The sequence below is a fragment of the Polypterus senegalus genome, chromosome 11, assembly GCF_016835505.1.
Source record: "Polypterus senegalus isolate Bchr_013 chromosome 11, ASM1683550v1, whole genome shotgun sequence".
Taxonomy (NCBI): domain Eukaryota; kingdom Metazoa; phylum Chordata; class Cladistia; order Polypteriformes; family Polypteridae; genus Polypterus; species Polypterus senegalus.
Window position 1 is genome coordinate 106,043,385 of NC_053164.1, and position 20,678 is coordinate 106,064,062.

The 20,678-nt window shown below is 39.1% G+C and overlaps 1 protein-coding gene across 3 annotated transcripts in view; it reads left to right on the forward strand.

The window, feature by feature from the left end:
- The first annotated feature begins 326 nt into the window (after positions 1–326).
- arhgef39 (Rho guanine nucleotide exchange factor (GEF) 39) overlaps positions 327–20,678 on the forward strand; it is a 144,612-nt gene continuing 124,260 nt past the window's right edge. For 2 of the 3 annotated variants that reach the window (XM_039769435.1, XM_039769436.1), the window contains exons 1-2: positions 327–956; positions 7,051–7,228. In XM_039769435.1, the coding sequence (XP_039625369.1) occupies positions 7,085–7,228 (144 nt within the window). In that variant the 5' untranslated portion in view covers positions 327–956; positions 7,051–7,084. The remainder of the gene's footprint in view (positions 957–7,050; positions 7,229–20,678) is intronic. The other variant, XR_005635612.1, reaches the window with a different exon arrangement.

Below are 20,678 nucleotides of genomic sequence, written 5' to 3' on the forward strand. Positions count from 1 at the left end.
TGCACTGTTTCTAAAGCTTTTCCAACATGATTTAAAACGAATTTCCAATTACTTTAGATAGCTGGATGAATGGATGAGGAAAATTAAAAATCAGCTATAACTTGTAAGACTGGAAATCACTCCCAAATGGTAAAAAACAACTGAAGGAGTCTTCCTCCTCCCTAGGAAGATTATAATGAGAACTGGACAAAAGAGTTCCACGTCACACGATGATTAGTGTGTTAAGTTCCTTATAGCAGACACAAAGTACAATTTGGATTTTTTTATTGGTTTGGTTATACTGGGGAATAAATGTAAAAATCACTTGTCTCTGCTGTATCTCTTTTAACTGTGTTTCTCAGGCTGCCAGTCTTCCTGCTACACAAAGTGGACTTAGTAAATGGATGGCTGGACAGATAGATGCATGTGGATATGAATCACTTCCTTAACACAGGCAAGTCAGTCCATTCTTCCTACTGCTTGAACGGGCCAGTTATTAAGTATGTGGGTTTTCCTAGTCGTAGTATTCTCCCTGTTTGTTTTGGACATTATATCTGCAAATGCCTCACGCTTCTGTTACAACTGTGTTTCAGTCAAATATATCTGCGTTCTGTGTACCTTTTATTTACGGTTTGTATTTCATTTTGTGTTTTTTTTTCTAACCTCAACGGCTTTATCATTCAAAACATTAAATGCTATTCATTTAATAAATGACTAGTCTAGTAGTCTTCAAAAGCAGACTTAACTTCAGAAACTCCGTCTCTCTCGCCTCAACCCCGAAAGAATCAATGTGTGCGAGTCTCTCTCTCGCTCTCACGCATGCGTAAAACTGCCCCAGTGGCGTGAGTCTCAGAAGTACCCGTATGTGCGACGGGCGGAACTCCCTGCCCGGGGAATTCAAAACAAGTCTGTTTCATCTCATTTCCTCTCAGGAACACGAACTTTGACTACATCTTAAGTTGTAATACGTAACTAAGGTTAGTAACCAAATTATGATTGAAAATAAAAGTAGTTTTAGTTAAAACTTAGGTAAGAGTCTGTACAACGTTTTATTTTGACGCGTTAATGGTTTAATTGTCTTTAGTTTCAGTTATCGGATTATTATATTCTTCGATGCTGAATTCATATATTAGAATTGGATGAACTGAATTGGCGTTGTGGCATCAACGTTAAACAGTAGGTTAATGACTGATTTACCTGAAATACGCAGTCGTTTTAGGGAAGTACTTTTTTAAACTGCATGTCGTATTTTGTTTTTTTTTTTTTGGTACAACGCTGTACGCAAATTGTTACATTTACGAGATGTTTTTAATTTCAAAAGTTTATCGGCAAGAATATTCGTCTTAAAACAATTACTAGCAAATCGTACTTGCGAAAAGCATTAATGTCATGATGATGATCAGGGAGAGAAGAACATCACACGTTACAGTAAGAAAGATTATTTTAATAAGTAGTGGCTTGTGAGAGGACTCCATAATAGAATAGTCACCAGATTAGTATGGGATGTTGTTTTAGTCACTTACAACAGCTTGAATATTTACAATACAAAGTGTAACATGTACAGAACACACATGATTAACGGAACATATTGGATGAGAAGGGAAATGCTGGGAACATGTAAGTCAGTATGTGTGAAGTGTGGCCGAAAGGCTGTGTGTGATTCGTTTTTCTTTCACTGCTTAGGTGCAAGACTTGCTGTCGCTGATTTTCGGATAATGTTACTCTGTGGTTTGTCGTACGTTGTCTCTGTTGTTCTAAGGCATCTTGCCTGTGCTGGATGTAGTTGTCTCCACTTTTGTGCGCTGGTGTGAGTATGTAGGCCCACGAGACCGTTTGTGTTGGTCGCAGCTAAGGCTGTATTTACCTTTTCATTTTATCGGGAGGCTTACGTTGAAGTGAAGTAAAGAGGAGGTGTAAAATGGTAGTGTGATGATGCAGTTTCGGTGAGCAACAAATGCGGGAGGAGTATCTTGAAGTGAAGTAAAGAGGAGGTGTAAAATGGTAGTGTGATAATGCAGTTTCGGTCAGTAGCAAAGTATGCGCCGAATAAACAGTCAAATACCACAATCGATAAGAAGAACTGAAGGCTTGAAGATAAGCCTAAGACCAAAACTCTGCCATGAACACGGATTCCTCTCAATTGTTATGGAGGGGATATAGTACTGTAGCTGTGGCAACCGTTTATATCGAACACTGGCGGAATCAAACGAAATAATATAAGGATTTACCAAATATAAGAATTACAGTATCAGAACATAAATGTAGAGCATTGAAAATATATTAAAAATAATATCTAAAAAACCAAAGCATTTAAAGGCTCTTGAGGTTGTGAAGTTAACAAGAACTAAAAAGAGTTGGCTTTGTTTATGTAAAAAGGTGAGTGCTACAGTTTTCAAAATACATTCTTTCCAGGGGTACCATATGGTACCTTGTCTTTTGAAAAAATAACTCGAGGCACTTGTGTCATCCTCCCTTTCAAGCATGTGAAACATTTTTATGTGGAAACTACAGTATAGCTATTCTTGGATACTCTGCAGTTCTATTTGCAGACTTCACCTCAACCAGTTTTGTCTCAAATATAGCTGAAAGAAGTATGTGTAAAGGAACAGTAAACTCAGCGCATTTATTTTGTTTTGAAGAGCTATAAAATCCTGATGTTGCCACAGAACAGTCTTAAAAGTAACATATAGCCTAACAGAAACACTAAACTGCAATGGCTACTACTTAAAAAGATGAATAGCATCCACATGCATATTCAAGTAACCATTTTCAGATAAACTCAACTTAATTTACTAGAAAGTTGGCTTAAGCCATATTTTTTCCTGAACTTTAATGATTTGTTCTCTTCATTAAAATGTTAACTATTCAGCAGTTATTTTGTGTAGCTCATCATCTTATAAGTAAACATAATCAATGACCTCTCTTTTACAGTGCATATGTTTATGGCTTTGTTCATGGTTTTATTAAAATTTGTTTTCCTAATACTGTTTTTCCAACTGAATATTTCTGGTTAGTCCATTATTGCTTGTTTTTATGTTGTCCATGAGACTTATAATGAACTAAAATGGGTAGATAAATTGTATTCATCAGCTACAGGTTCAAAGCAAACACCAAGTTGAAGCCAGTGAAAAATAAGATACATTTTTTAAAATGGTTTTTATTGATTCTTTGTTCAATGAACAGGCTAGGTAATCTAGTAAATAAGAGTAAATCTTGAAAATGCATGATTGATTAAAATCACATACATGTTGTTTACAGTGTGATAGTGTACAAGTCAATGACCTGTCTGTGCTTTACAAGTTTACTGCAGCATATGAAGTTTTTGTTTTTTGATGTCTGCGTTGAAAGGTAGTATATACAGCAATGAATCAGATTTTTGTGTGACATTATTTTTAATGGAAAAGGGAAATCACTTATAGCTGTTGGATTCAAATCTAAGGTCAGAGCGTACAGGTGTTGAGCATCTCCAATCTGACTTGCCCCAAAATCGAACTTGATTTCTTTGTTGTTTAGTTACTACGACAGTGTAGGAGTTGATGTAAGGTTAATTGAACAGGCAGCTATGTTTGTGAATATATGAATTGTAAACGATTTTTCACACCCTATCAAAAGGAGGTGAAAGGGACTAAGTTGATAATGAAGGGCCACACCAGATGCATTCAGGAGTCAAAACTTCTGAATCGGTAACTGTGCCTAACAACATCAGTTTAAGCACAGATGAGACTGCACAGCATCAACCTCCTGACTGCACGTCTAAACCAATGGCTACAGGACATTAACATTGCTGTCTAATTTGAAATACAAACAACCCATGACAGAATGTAGAGTATACATTTCCCACTTATCTAAATTCTATTTGCTGTTTTTTATATCCTATAGTGATGCAATAGTCAAAATTACAGAAAGGTATTCGGCAGACAGAAGCATTTCTTAAATGCATTGAGCCACATAGCTAGCTAGCTGTCTGTCTCTGTCCTGTCGCTACTCCCATTAAATATATACATTAGTCATTCAGCTTCAGTGTCTTTGTGCTATAGAGAGTATGAAAAAATAACTAGCTTTAACTTTCTCAAAGCATTGTTTTTTGCTTAGTTTCTTTTACTCTTTCCTGAAACCTTAGCGATATAAACATGAATAGACAAGAAGAATTGAGGGTGATTGTTTTAGAAAGATGCAAATATGCAGGACATACTAATATAAAAAAATCACAAATATCTAAAATACTTCTGGTCCCAGGTACAGGATTTCAGATTATGTATGTCATGGTGATGAGGTTTAACTCGCCTCCAAAAATTCTATTTTGAGATTTTGATGAATCTTGACGTTATAGACCTCCCTGAATCCAAAAATACCATTTTTGGAATTATGTCTGTTTGTCTGTCTTTGTGTGTCTTTAAACACAATAACTTGAGAACACTTTCACTTAGGTCAACTAAATTTTGCATACAAGTATTAGGTACAAAAATAGACCAAAAGTTGATAGAAATCTATTTCTACTAATTGGAAGTGGTACTTTACCTTTTATTCATGCAGCTGCAGAGTCCGATTTATTCAACTTTTTATAATTGTTCAATATATTGATTTGATGGTACTTAATGTACATAATATACAAATATAATCGTCTTGCGGTTTATTCCTCATACCCATCCACATATCTGAATGAATGTGAAAGGCTAGGGGAGACCACTCCTAATTTTTTTTTTTTCCTGTCTATTTGGCTTACCATAGGAAGTTTTGGAATCTAAGTCAAAATCATGATAAAGGGTTGGGATACTGAATGGTGAAAACCCATATAATTGTTGGGAATTTGTCACAAAGCACAATAACAGCTAGCACTGTAAGGTTGGCATCTTTTCAGACACAGGTCTTCCGACTGAGATATTCTGATGTTGGCATACTATTTTTGTTGGCCCTGATGGAAAGTGTGGGCCCAGAATGGGGAAAGCAGAAGTGATGTTGGAGCTCTTTACACCATGGACCTGCATGTCTGAGGATGAAAGGACCAGGGCGCTACCTCCCATGGGACTCGAGAGGGCAGCCCTCCTGGGCGGCTGTGGCACCATGGATTCCCATAGGGCATGCTAGGACTTGTTGGAGTTTGATACATCCCTGTTGGGTTCCGAGGAGGGACGGCTGTAGAGCACTATAATGGACTTCCACCACACCTGGGAGTAATTCCACGTAATACTAATGAGCCACCCGGACCACTCCCAGGAGTAGAATAAAAGGACCTCACTCCATTTGAGAAGCCAGATTTGGGAGGAGGTGTATGAAGCTTGCTGAAGAGGAGTGGAGGCGGGAGGACTGGGAAAAAGGACGGACTGGCAAAGAGAAGAAACTGTGCTTTTGTTTTGTTACGGGAAAATGGTTCCAGGGATATGAACATAAGTAGGCAAAGAATCAGAGAGAAGAGATCCAATACTTCTATTTTATTTACTTAATCAACTATAATAATCAAACACATATAATGCAGACATACAAAACAATACTTACAGACATATAAAAAGACATAGAGCCATCATCCCAGACCAGTAGACTGAGGGGGCCCGCTTGTCAGTCTTGTCAAAGGACCAACCCATTTTGCCTTTCATTTACCGGGCGGTGCGCGCTGTCCCCACGGTTGAGCCTCCAAAGAAACTGAGGGCGAAACCTTCCCTTATATACTAGTTGAGCGTCCTTGCCCAAAGCGCTTACGGTAAGCAGTGTATACAGAAGTGATTAGTTTCAGCACACACACCTTTCCACGGGACGCGGTGTTGTTTTGCACTTGGTCCTGATGATGACGACACCTGGTACCAGGAGGCACACAAAAATAAGAATTGCGTGGTGAAGCCCCTTGAAGTGAAAAGCAAGTCAGCATGCCCCTTTATCCTGACGGAGACGGCGTCTGGTACCAAAAGGCACACAAAAATAGTGAAGCCCCTCGAAGTGAAAAACAAGTCAGCATAACCCTCTGGCCATATTCCCAGTACTTTTCCTTCTTGAAGCTGGTTTTTGCGCTGAGCGACCAACGCCCATCTGCTCTCTTGATCTCCCCCTCTCTTTAGAAAAATTCTTCCATTACAACTTTGCTATACAGTAATCCCTCGCTATATCCTGCTTTGACTTTCACGGCTTCAATCTTTCGCTGATTTTATATGTAAACATATCTAAATATATAACGCAGATTTTTCGCTGCTTTGAGGGTTTCTGTGGACAATGGGTCTTTTTACTTCTGGTACATGCTTCCTCATTTGGTTTGCCAAGTTGATTTCATACAAGGGACGCTATTGGCAGATGGCTGAGAAGCTACCCAATCAGAACATGCAGTTAAGTTCCAGTGTGCTGATTGGCTCAGTGACTGAGTGCCAAATTTGATTGCGGTATGTTAACCAGGAAGTCTCATCTCGCTCATTCAGCATCAACGTGTTTCGCTGTGTAAAGAGTTAACTTTTGTGCTCTTTTGTGTTTATCTTTGTGCATAGTCAAGCCCTTCGTTATGGCTCCAAAACGATCTGTCTATCGTAATGGCTGTAACATATGTGATATCGGAGACGCTAGATATCTTTAAAATAATATTTAGGTTGTACTGTATATAAACAGTGTGTTTAGATAATTTTAACGAATCTTACCTAATATCTAAGAGAATACAAAGGGTTTATGCTGGGTAACTGTGCGGGAAATGTTTATAAGAGTGTGGGAGAGTTTTTATAAGGGCTTAAAATATATAAAAATAACCATATGAACATATGGTTTTTACTTCGTGGATTTTCACCTTTTGCAGGGGTTTCTGGAACGCAACCCCCGTGATAAAGGAAGGATTACAGTACTGTGCTGTAGTTCTGGTGTTGCTATGGGGGAGCAAAGGAAGCGCCCCCACATGTAAATTAACTGTGCTGTGTGTAACACAAAACCTGGTCAAAAATATGCAGACTACTTGCAGGCAGTATCCATGCCAAGATTTAAATGAAACACTCAGCCATTGTTAAGTAACAGGGCCTACTACTTGTAAACATCCTTTCTGGTACTGTTACAAATTTGCTTTCCAATTTTCTTTATTTATTGTTTTAACTGTTCAATGTTTGGTTTTAGCAATTTGAAGAAGAAACGGCCAATTCCACCAACAATGAGTGTTTATCCAAAGCAGTATGCAGGTGTTAACATTGTGGAAGAGCAGAGGGCAAAGTGGGAAAAAAAGCGTATTAGAACAGCCAAAGAACTTATTGAAACAGAACGGAGATATTTTGAACAACTGGAGCTTGTTTCAGTGGTAAGTTCTACTGCTATCTTGGATAAATTCTTAGAAACCTAGTTGATATAATTGTAAGAAAGTGACTTCTTTAATTGTTTAGATAAATTTAAAAAGAACAAAAGATTTACATATCTGCTGTCCTTGAACTTCATGCACATTTAGAATCAAAGAGAAAGGAAGTTCAGGAGGTTAGTCATTAAGAAGCCTATAGCCGTAACAGTTTAAAGGCTGCTTATTTGGGTAATATTGATGAGGGTTGAAAAGAACACTTTTGGGAACTTATTAATGAATTGTTTGGTTGTATTATGCTAAAAAGTGGCTTCACCAGAATCATTGCTTAGAAATGTTATTTTCTTTGGGTACGGTCACTGTGGTAACATGACCCTTCTGTTCGTGTTTTCTGTCCAAATCTTAGAGTTTTCTCTTTTTCTCAATTGCTATCTCATTTTTTTCATTCTACCATCATGTTTCAATTTGTCTCGCAGGTGTGTTTGTTCAGCTGCATATTTTTCAGTCTGATTGTCTTTATCACTTCCTACTTGCAATTCACGCCTGAGACTTCTGAAACCTTATTTGCTTTTGCTACTTATAATTGAACAGATTTATTAAAAAAAAATTATAAACTTTAAAATGTAGATCTTTAGCATTAGTGTTAAATTCTAATTCATACCTCTGACTAAAAGATTTCATACAACCAAGAGACTTTATGATTTACAGCCTTTCCAAGATCACCTTCACCTTTTTCAGCATGTCCCAATCACTTTTCCTTGCCAAGAAATAGTCTAGATAAGAAAAGGAGAAGAGACGTATGAAACCTTAGTTAACCTAGATATGTATTTTGGTTGCCAAGAACTACAGTCAGGCTATAGCCTACTTGTTTAATTGAAATTCCAATTTGTAAAGAGTTTATCTATTGTTGGCTAAATCAAAAACATTTACAAGTGTTATTAAATGTAATCAATATGATTAAAATAATACATGCTTATTCTTTAAACAAAAAACATTAATACTCTATGGCTTATGAAGTAAGGTTGAATATTAAATTTGCATAGCAGGTGCATGTCTGACTCTGACCTACAAAGAAAAGATGCCGGCTGGTGTGATATAAAGACTTGTCAGGACCGTGATCTCCCTTGAAGATGAAGACAATGAGCGGTGGACTTGCACACTTTTTTTTAAGTAAATAAACAATGTGCACCTTAACAATATACTGAATAACAATATAGAATGTGCATTCTGATAAATGGACACATTCAATTTATCAAGAAAAACACTTTGTTTTCATAATATTAATAGTGTTGTACATTCAAGTCAGCAAGTATTCAAATTATACTTTATTGCTTTAGTCCCGATAACGAGATGAATACACCAGGCAGCATCAGTGGTGGTAGACAAAATCAAACCCACCCCAACTGACCTAAGTTAGGACATTCTAAATGTCAAAAGTTACAAAACAAAATTAAACACGACAAACTGTTTCAAACTTGGCATCAAAGAATTTATACATAAAGGTCTACTTTTAAGTGCAATGCCTCCAGGGATATCAAAGTTGTCTGCTAGTGTTTGTTTTAGCCAAGTATATGTATTGCATATGTATTAAAAGTTAGATATGCCCCGTACCGTTACATGGTTTACAGTGCATTTGGTTTTGTTTACTTTTAATTTTATACAATCACGTATTTGGGATAAGAGCATGGTCAATGTTTAAAAGCAATGTCTTACGGAAATCTAGAATAATTAATAGGCAAATTAAATGAATGCTGCATCTTAACTATGATTGGGTTCACAAACCCTGCAATATTTTTGGTGGCAAATATTTGTGCTCAGATTTTAAGCTTGGTTCACAGACTTTTATTAAAAACAAACAAGTATTCAAAAAGAGAGTGCAGTACTTCAAAATTCATAAATAAATAATCCATGTGATTACAAAGAAGGCTTAAAATGCAAATTAAAACCACCAAAGTCATTGGCTCAGTGTGTTGCTTCCAGTCCTCCTGAATTAGCCAAGCACAACTCCCTCCTAGTCTCCCAAGCTCACCCACTGCTTGTTCAGCTCCCGGAGACTTCAACAGCCGCAGTCCTCTCCATCCCGACCCCTGTTGTGGCTGCCTTGAGCTGCGTCGCCAGACTGCTCAGGGTCGGTTGCCCTCTCTTCCTTCATGCTTGCTTCAGCCTATCTTGAATCCCTGGAGAGGACGCCACTTGATTGCACCCAGTTTTTTAAACATTCGTTGGGGATGATCCATTCCTAGAGTGCCAATCCTTGGCTCTGTCGTGGGGACCACTGACCACACTGCCTTTTCTCACTCAAGCCAGCTGGCTCATTCACTGTCTTTGTCTCCACTCCAATGCTGCGCTGTCCTTCTCTGCCTTTTTTTTTCTTTTTTCTTCTTTCTCTTCCCACCTCACACTACTGCTTTCCCTTTTAAAATGGGGACTTGGCACAGCTGTGACAATTAGCAGCTTCTGGCACCAATTAGGGTCATGGACGATCCTACACCTGTACACGGTGTAGAACAACCAGCTCCCGCATCATGCCCGGCAACCACTCTCGCCACGCTACTATGTCCCCTCCTACCAAGACGCGAGTACAGCGATTATTTAAACAGGTGCCGATCAGCCACGGACCTCACTTGACCATAATCGTGTCCCAAAAGATGCAAAAAAAACTTTGGAGAGAGGAGGAAAAAGAGTTAGGGGTCAAGAAGATTATCTGTGTAAACTACAAAAATAGCTGTTAAATTGGTAATGGCTGTAATAAAGATGATTGGACATATGTTAATTCTGACTTTGTATCATTTGTTAACTTGAAGAATATGTATTTATGACCATACATACTGAGGTGTACAATGTTATTTTTGCATAGCTGGCATTAAGTCCTGCCTATTGTAAGGAAAAACACAAAACCTTGTGAAAGAGTTGGGGATCCACCCTGTATTCATCAATCATAAAGCAGGTGTGAAAAATATATCTTATATAATGGCTGTTGTATATAATCGGAAAACAGAAAGTGAGGTAATGGTTGAGTGGCATCTTGGGACCAGAAACGACATCAGTTGTAGGTAGGTTCTTGGGACCGGAACAGGAAGTACTGTTAATTTGTTAGGTTGTCTTCTGGGGATTGGAAGTAGTGTTCGGTTGATGGTTCATCAGTTGTTCTGCAGGAGAAAAGGAAAAAGAGTTTGAGGACTGCACCAACCCCTGGTCCAGTGGAAACATGCACTTATTTTAGCCCATAAACTGTCCCCTAATTGCATGGGTACGTCACCGTTTAAAGTAGGCTTGGGACACTGTCTTTATAGGTGTGTTTTTATGCTTTGCTCAGTTTGTGATTGGTAACATTTTAGAATGCTGCTAAGGCTCTGACAGTATCCAGGTAGTGAAGCTTAGTCTATCTCTGTAGCATTTGTCATGAGATTATGCTGCTCCTGTGCCCAGTCCTTACAGGGAGCAGTTCATTGAGGTTAGCATGGCTCAGATGAAAACAGTTATCACACAATCTGAAGTCCTGCCAAAATATTGTGAGCATTTTAACTTGACAGTCTTGATTTTACACAAGCTACTGCAAACTGTACCGCCAGCATCAGTTTGATGTGGTGAAAGGAGAACACAGAATACGTCTCTTTGTGGGTGGAGCGAGCTGCGAGTGAAGTAGCTTCCTTTCAATGGCTCTATAGACACAGCAGTCCCTACAATACATGGGTTTCTTTGCAAAGACTGAATGACTGATGCATCCTGGTAATTGCCCATGAATGCAGTGCCTTTCAGGGGAAAAAAAAAATTTATTTTATCATAGTAGTATTAAAATGCTAGATCACACATTGCTGTTGTACGTATCAGCCATAAAACCGCATAAGAAAGTTGAATGTTTATTCTTGACTTTTCATACATTGTCTGGTATGCAGTGTCTATGGAATGTTGAGAAATGCATCTTCCAGCACTGTGTTCTGTGCCTGCAATATGCTGTATCCACAATGTGCCACCTCCCGCATAATCTATACTAATAAAAGGCAAAGCCCTCACTGACTGACTCACTAATTCTCCAACTTCCTGTGTAGGTAGAAGGCTGAAATTTGGCAGGCTCATTCCTTACAGCTTACTTACAGAAGTTGGGCAGGTTTCATTTAGAAATTCTACGCATAACGGTCGACAATGTCCGCCATGTTAAACTTTCTTATTTATGGCCCCATCTTCACGAAATTTGGTAGGCAGCTTCCCTGTGCTAACTGAAACTGATGTACGTAACTTATTTAGGTGGTATGACGGCACTGTCGGCCGCCATATTGAACTTTCCAATGGTCTTTGTTACCTATGGGCCCATCTTCAAGAAATTTGGTACGTGGGTTCCCAACGCTAACTGAATCCTACTTATGCACATACACTCACCTAAAGGATTATTTAGGAACACCTGTTCAATTTCTCATTAATGCAATTATCTAATCAACCAATCACATGGCAGTTGCTTCAATGCATTTAGGGGTGTGGTCCTGGTCAAGACAATCTCTTGAACTCCAAACTGAATGTCAGAATGGGAAAGAAAGGTGATTTAAGCAATTTTGAGCGTGGCATGGTTGTTGGTGCCAGACGGGCCGGTCTGAGTATTTCACAATCTGCTCAGTTACTGGGATTTTCACGCACAACCATTTCTAGGGTTTACAAAGAATGGTGTGAAAAGGGAAAAACATCCAGTATGTGGCAGTCCTGTGGGCGAAAATGCTTTGTTGATGCTAGAGGTCAGAGGAGAATGGGCCGACTGATTCAAGCTGATAGAAGAGCAACTTTGACTGAAATAACCACTCGTTACAACCGAGGTATGCAGCAAAGCATTTGTGAAGCCACAACATGCACAACCTTGAGGCGGATGGGCTACAACAGCAGAAGACCCCACCGGTACCACTCATCTCCACTACAAATAGGAAAAAGAGGCTACAATTTGCACAAGCTCACCAAAATTGGACAGTTGAAGACTGGAAAAATGTTGCCTGGTCTGATGAGTCTCGATTTCTGTTGAGACATTCAAATGGTAGAGTAAGAATTTGGCATAAACAGAATGAGAACATGGATCCATCATGCCTTGTTACCACTGTGCAGGCTGGTGGTGTAATGGTGTGGGGGATGTTTTCTTGGCACACTTTAGGCCCCTTAGTGCCAATTGGGCATAGTTTAAATGCCACGGGCTACCTGAGCATTATTTCTGACCATGTCCATCCCTTCATGACCACCATGTACCCATCCTCTGATGGCTACTTCCAGCAGGATAATGCACCATGTCACAAACCTCAAATCATTTCAAATTGGTTTCTTGAACATGACAATGAGTTCACTGTACTAAAATGGCCCCCACAGTCACCAGATCTCAACCCAATAGAGCATCTTTGGGATGTGATGGAACGGGAGCTTCGTGCTCTGGATGTGCATCCCACAAATCTCCATCAACTGCAAGATGCTATCCTATCAATATGGGCCAACATTTCTAAAGAATGCTTTCAGCACCTTGTTGAATCAATGCCACGTAGAATTAAGGTAGTTCTGAAGGCGAAAGGGGGTCAAACGCCGTATTAGTATGGTGTTCCTAATAATCCTTTAGGTGAGTGTATATACGTCCATAGCCTGCAGCTTGGTCGCCGTGTGAGGTGGCGTTAGGTCCCCCATCCCCACGCCTCCCACGTTGTTGGCTGCCTGCCCATATAAGGCCGTCTGTTGCTCCGTTCTCATCATTCCCTTCCTTGCTTGGCCACGGTATTCACGTCTCCCTGCTGATAACTGCAGCCTTTTTATTTAATCCACGGCTTCTCTGCTGTTTTATTGTTCGTTTATTATGATTATAGTTATTGTATAGGTATTTTAGACTTGCTTTACATTGTTCAGGTACCCATTTCCTTTATTGTTCCAGCCGTACCCCCATTAACATGTCTATCGAGGTGATCACCATCGATCAAAGATCTGTCACTTACCGAGTGGTTTCCATGCCCGGAGATGGCGCCTGCCTTTTCTATTCTCTGTGTTACATATTGCACGGCAATATCAGTCTCACTCTTGATATCCGGAGGAACATTGTGTCTTATGTATTGAATGACTGGGACAGGTTCAAGGTGTGGACTGATGACGGTACAGGAGATAATTATACTACACAGGAGCACTATAAGAGTGAAATGCTTAAGCCCTTCACCTATGGTTCTGCATGTGAGTTGATGGCTGCCGCTGAATTGTTCATTTGTCGCTTTCAAGTGTACCGAAATGGCCAAATATTTTACGCCTTTGGACAGCCGCCAATGCCTCTTAAACTTAGATTTACAGGTGATGATTTGAGTAGTGGACACCTTGATGTTTATGAATGTTTAAATTCTCAAAAGCTGAATGCGAAGTTACCGATGAAACTGGTTGTATACTTACAACTCTTGACAGATGTTGAATGTCACTTCAACACAATAAGTCCTGCAAATACTAACGTAATTGAAACAAACCATGAAACTCAAACCGATTATGACAGCAGCAATCCAAGCTGTGAGATTTGAGGCAAGATTGCTTTTCATATGGCCAACTGTACGTTGCATGCTCAAGATTAAGTTAAGCGCACAGCTTGGTCATATTACAATCGGAAGGCCAAACTGGCAACATGGCATACAAAGAGATCCTTAACAAATAATTGGTATATTTTCCCCTCAGTTTAAAAAGGTTTACTTTTCTTCTTCATAAAAATTTTAAGGCAGTACTTCGCCACTGCAAAGCGTGGGTATTTTGCTAGTGTTTTCATAAAACTTGTCTAAAAGAAGCAAAACTATCAGCATGTTAAGTACAAAGTACCAATCTCTTTTTAGAAAGGGAGAGGAGCTTAGAAAAAGTACCCTAAAAATTGCCTGCTTCACCAACTTTCTGGTAGGATTGACGCATACAGTGGGATATTCTCCATTTGGTTAGAACACAGAAATTAATTTTGAAGCCTGGAATGTGCACACTTTTTTCAAGAAAGTGAATGGCCAGAGAAAGGCAAGGGAATTACAGAGGTTTAACATCAACATTGCTGTGCTATCCGAGATCAGACTGGCAGAGGAAGAACAACTGTGAAAAGGATATACTTTCTTTTGGAATGGAAAGCTTGCTGGTGGACCCAAGATACATATGGTCGGCTTTGCCATCAGAAACAAGTTTGTTACTGAATTGCCCCAGGGCATCAGCAAACACCTAATGACCGTTTAGTTAAAGCTAGACAGCAAACAGATGGCCACTGTTGTGAGTTCATATGCTCCAACTCTTCACTCACAGCAGGATGTCAAGGAATTTTTCTGTGCCAGTCTAGGCTGTATCCTGTCCAGCATCCCTGATAATCTATAAACTTATAGCCATCCTGGATGACTTCAATACCAGAGTTGGTTGGGATTACTGAATGTGGAGCAATACTATTGAGAAAGACAGTGTAGAAAACATTAACTTAAATGGGGTTCACCTTCTGATGGAGTTTACAGAATACAATCTTCTTATTACCAACATACTTTAGACAAAACTAAACAAATTCAAAGCATACTGGTTGAATCCTTGTGCCAAACATTGTCATCTAATAATTATATCTTTGTCCAAACCAGTGAATGGCATGATGTACATCTAACAAGGATAATGACCAGAACAGTTGAATGATGGACAGACCATCGACTTATCAGCTCAACAATAACCATCCGACTAATGAGTAAAGGAAGAGGAAAGAAAAAGCAGTGCTGTCACAGCCTAAACATCTGATACCTAGAACTTTCTCATAAATTGGAGCTTTTTCAAACTGCACTTCATGACAGCCAGCCTCCAGAGTACCCTGATGATGGAGAAGCACACTTGAATTCACAGAAGACCACCATTCTGAACACTGGCTGAGAAATCCTTGGTTTAAACATAATAGGATAGTCAGGATTAGTTTGATAACAAGGAACTTGAACATCTTTGTTCCAAAAAATGGTAGGCCTTTTGTGGCTGGCAGAAATATGTCATTTGCCAAGTCAAGAAGGAAGCTTGCACCAGAGCCACAGCTTAAAGAGAGCTTAAAGACAAATGGTGGACAGAGAAAGCTTATGAAATTCTTCTAGAAGTCATTCAGAAGTAGATGACACAAGACGGCACAAAGGCTGTATGTAGACCCAGCTAGCATGGATCCAATACTCTGGTCTAAGGACAAAGGCTCATGAAAACGCTTGACAGGATCATGTCCCGTGGTTTTTGCAGAACACTATAGAAAAAAATTTTTGAAAAGTTTGACCTGCTTGCAAAGACCAACCTAATGGTCTCTTGCCCACACTATTATATGGTGCAGAGACATGGACTACCTACAGTAGGCATATAAGAGTCCTGGAGTCCTACCACCTAAGATGGCAGTGAAAAATCCAATCAGCTGGAAATGAAAGCACACTAACACTAGTGTTCTTGAGCAGGCAAATCTCAATGACATTGCCAGCACCGTCATCAAACACCAGCTAAGATGGACAGGCCATATAATTTGAATGCCTGACACATGTCTCTCAAAACAGGTCCTCTGTTCAGAGCTAAATGCTGGTCAATTGGCTACTGGAGATCATAAAAAGCATTTCAAGGATAACATCAAGGTCAATCTCAAAACAATTCAAATAAAAGCACTACCGTAGATCCCGGAATATAAGCCGACTCTCTTCTCTACCTACTAAATTACATGTATTTGCCGATGACCGGTATTTAAGCCGACCCCCTTCTCCAAGCAAAATTTTCTAAATTTCCTTAAAAGTGTCTCTTCAGGTATATTTATCATGTTTATCGGCGTGAATTTGAGACTGCCGGAATTTTTGATGGAAACCAGGAAGTGATTGCGGAGAAGTTTGGTAAAATGAAACCTTTGTGTTGAAACTATATACACAAATACGGTACATCGGCGGGTGGATTTCCGGAGACTCGTTATAAATTTGATTAACTTAAATACGCAATACAGTGGACCCTTGACTTATGAACTTAATTCGTTCGCAAAGGCTAACCCTTAATGTGTTCGAACCTCCCACTGCAACACTTACTTAAATTTTTCAGAATAAAAAAGGGTTGTATAATGTGCATAATTTTACCAAAACACCAATAATTGTTCTAAAATGCTAACCAAAAAGTTATAAAAAGTGCCTAGCCTACCAGAAGTAGGCTAGATTAAGCTAGGAGCATGGCGGCGCGCATGCCCAGCAGCGGCTCGGGCTCGTTTGTGCACTTTTTGATGTTTTTGTACTTTTTTTTTTCCTCGTTTGTGCACGATCGGTTCGGCGAACAGCCGCTACACCCGTCAGAACCTTATAGACATTGGTGTCCAGAGCCAGACACATCTGTTTCGAGTGTTTTTCATCACACGCACAACATCCCAGACAACATAGCAAGACCAGCGGGCTCTCTGTGGATTGTTGTCGGGTCTAGAAGACGACTTAGACGGAGGAGGGAAAGAAAGCAGAAGTGGGGCTGCAGATCCGGCGTTATGCTAAGGCTAAAAAAACAACCATACAAGCCCTATACAGAACTTTTTTTCTGCACTGAAGGAACTGCTTTTAATCTCATTGTAGATGTGTATAATGACCATAAAAGGCATTCTGTTCTAGAAGCAACAATTTCATACTGTACTCCCCATTTAATTTGACATCTTTGGGCTGCAGGAAGGGAGGAGGAGGAGAATGAAACAGAAGGTGGTTATTGTTTAGAAGGAGCCTCCTTATGCAAATCTTTTCTTTGTAAAATTGTCGAGATGGTGGATTTCGACATGCTGTACATATTAGCGAGATCGGTCACACGAACAGCACTCTCATATTTCCACATGTTCCACGATGTTGGTCGTAAATCAAAACAAAAATTTTTATTTTAAACTTCCCGATTAATTTATTATAAATCTATACTAATAAAAGGCAAAGCCCTCACTCTCTCACTCACTCACTGACTCATCACTAATTCTCCAACTTCCCGTGTAGGTAGAAGGCTGAAATTTGGCAGGCTCATTCCTTACAGTTTACTTACAAAAGTTGGTCTGGTTTCATTTCGAAATTCTACGCCTAATGGTCATAACTGGAAGGTATTTTTCTCCATTAACTGTAATAGAGTTGAGCTGGAAAGACGTGGGGGGGCGGAGTTTCGTGTGACATCATCGCCTCCACGTAATCACGTGAACTGACTGTCAACGCGTGCGTAGAAAACCAGGAAGACCTCCAAAAGCGCTTAAGAAAACATGCATTATATAATTGAGAAGGCAGCGAAACAATAAGAAGCGAGCGAGTGACATATACTACCATATTCATGAGTGCTGCCACCTCAGAAAGAAAGCAAGGTGTAAACCTAAATTTTAAATTAATTCATAGACAGGCTACGCTGGCATTTTACATGCCCACAGGTAATGCGAGATACAAGTTTAATGAGAGGACGGGATATAAAGAGTTTTGATCACTTTGTAACTAAGTTAAAATTGTAGGTGAAGGGGTGTGCTTATGCAAATTCCGAGAGACTGTGTTTGTGGGGGATTGACAGTTAAAGGCGGTTGGGGGAGTCACGTCATCATCTCCCCTCCCATTCATCTCATTTCGCTCTGAGCTGAGCTCAGCGAATGCGCCGTCTTCGAAGCAACCGTCAGACTGCCACCAAATACTCACAGAAAAATCCACAAGTTAATACACACGCTGTCTCTAGAGTTTCTACACTACTTACAAAAGGTCACATTGACAATCGTGTTACGTTATTTTTAAAATCTTTCCTTTTCTTAGCACAAGCACAGCTGAGAAGCTTGATGCATGTGCTCCATAGCGTTAAAAATAATGCATTTAATCACACTTTGCATTACAAGCAAAGGGGAGCTTTTGTCAATGCATGATTTCCTGGTACACCGATTACATTGATCAGCGCATCCCGATTCATTTTACCCTCGCACCACCTTAGTTTGAGAAGAAGTATGAAAAAATATGAGGTTAACACAGAAAAACAGATCACCAATTCAAGCTTTATGAATAATCGATTAAGCCATCAATAATTGTTTTGGTAAAGCCATCCTCCTTCCATTTTATAATTTTTCCGCCACTAGCCATGATTAAATGAACGGTAAAAAAGTAAGAGCAAAGCGAGGGTGACTTATTTAGGCAGGCATATATATGACAGCAACACTCATGACAATGTCAATCATGTTACGTTATTATTAAAATGTTTCCTTTTCTTTTCATTACTTTAACACACTACTTCTCCGCTGCGGGCGGGTATTTTATATATATATATATATATGAATGACCTCCAAAAGCTGAGACTTTTGATATCATGAGCGTGTCTGCAAAACTGGGGTCTCCTGCCCAGCAAAAGTCGAACAGCAGCGTGCATAGCTGTGCCGGCCTTTGAGACGCTGACTGCGCTTCTGCCTTAAGTCAAAGTGAGCACTTTTAATTTTTCATCCTCCCCTGCGCTATAGCCCAGACAAGTGCAAACACGGGACCCTTTTCTACACCACGGCAAAATAATATTAAGGCGATTCACACTTTCTTTTGCACGTATATCGCGATTATGAGGTCCTCAGCTCGGATTATGAAGACACGCACAGGAGTGGAGGACTGACAGTGCCATCACAGCCGATTAATGGCGGGGACGTCTCACCAGTCTACACAAGACCCACGACTGTCCCAAAAGGCGATCATAACGTCAGCGAACACATCTCTCTATACTATATATAAAAGAAAAAGGCAACTTTCCTTTCTTTACACCTTTTTTCCTTTTATCCCAAACCAAAGCCTTTCTCTCTTAACACTGCAGAGGACACAAAACTAATTTTCTTTAAATGCCAGTAAGACACATTACCAGAGGCACAAATTTGAACGTTCACATAGAAAATGTATTTTCAATGTACCTGTACTTCTTAAAACGTTAATGTTTTACTGTTTAATAACTTTTAGACTATAATTTATTATTTTTCCCTTGCACTCAGTGACCATACCTATACACACACATATAGACACATACAAACATACACACAAGTATATGTATGTGTGTGTATATATGATGTAGATAGGTATATATATATAATATACACAGTAATCCCTCCTCGATCGCGGGGATTGCGTTCCAGACCCCCCCGCGATAGGTGAAAATCCATGAAGTAGAAACCATATGTTTCTATGGTTATTTTATATATTTTAAGCCCTTATAAACTCTCCCACACTGTTTATAAATATTCCTGCAGAGTTATACAGCATAATCCCTTTGTATTCTCTTAGATATTAGGTAAGATTCATTGAAATTATGTATATAAACACACTGTTTATATACAGTAAAACCTAAATATTATTTTAAAGATATTGAGTGTCTCCGATAGCACATATGTTACAGCCATTATGATAGACATGCCACCAGCAATAAATACATACAATACAAGAAAAATAGTATACAGTAAATGTGTGTACAGTGACACTAAACGCACGTACATGTACTAAGTACTGTAAGTAGAAAATTAATTATGGTTACTCACCAACAATGACACAATGAATTGTCCGATAACAATGAGTTTTATTTTACTGCACAACAAAGGAGAGCGTTACAGCCCTTAAAGGAGCCACTTCAGGCGATTGTGTAGCACTGCCGTTGTTCTTCTTCTGGCAGTCTTCAATGCAAATCCCTAAAGCAGATTCCATCCGGACTATTGCCTTATTACATCCACTTACAACTCGTTTTGCACCCTGGTTAAAAGGACACTGCGGCCGTAGATCTTATATTCCTTTCCTACTTTTTAAATAAAAAGAATCGTAGCCTTCAACAAATCCAAAACGTTTACCTTTTCGGCAATCATTAACATCTTCCATTTGCTGGGCACGGCCCCTGAAGCAGTAAGCGGATTGTTTTGGAGCCATAATGAAGGGCTTGACTATGCACAAAGATAAACACAAAAGAGCACAACTCTTTACACAGTGAAACACGTTGATGCTGAATGAGCGAGCGAGACTTCCTGGTTAACACTGCATTCAGCAGGCAGGAACTTAACTGCGTACTCTGATTGGTTAGCTTCTCAGTCATCCGCCAATAGCGTCCCTTGTATGAAATCAACTGGGCAAACCAACTGAGGAAGCATGTACAGGAAGTAAAAGACACATTGTCCGCAGAACCCGCTGAAGCAGCGAAAAATCCAGCGTTATATATTTAGTTATGCTTTCATATAAAATCCGCGATAGAGCGAAACAGCGAAAGTCAAAGCGATATAGCGAGGATTACTGTATGTGTATATATATATATATATATATATATATATATATATATATATATATATATATATATATATATATATATATATATATATATATATATATATATATATATATATATGTATATATATATATATGTATATATATATATATGTATATATATATATATGTATATATATATATATGTATGTATATATATGTATATATATGTATATATATATATATATGTATGTATATGTATATGTATATATATGTATATATATGTATATATGTATGTA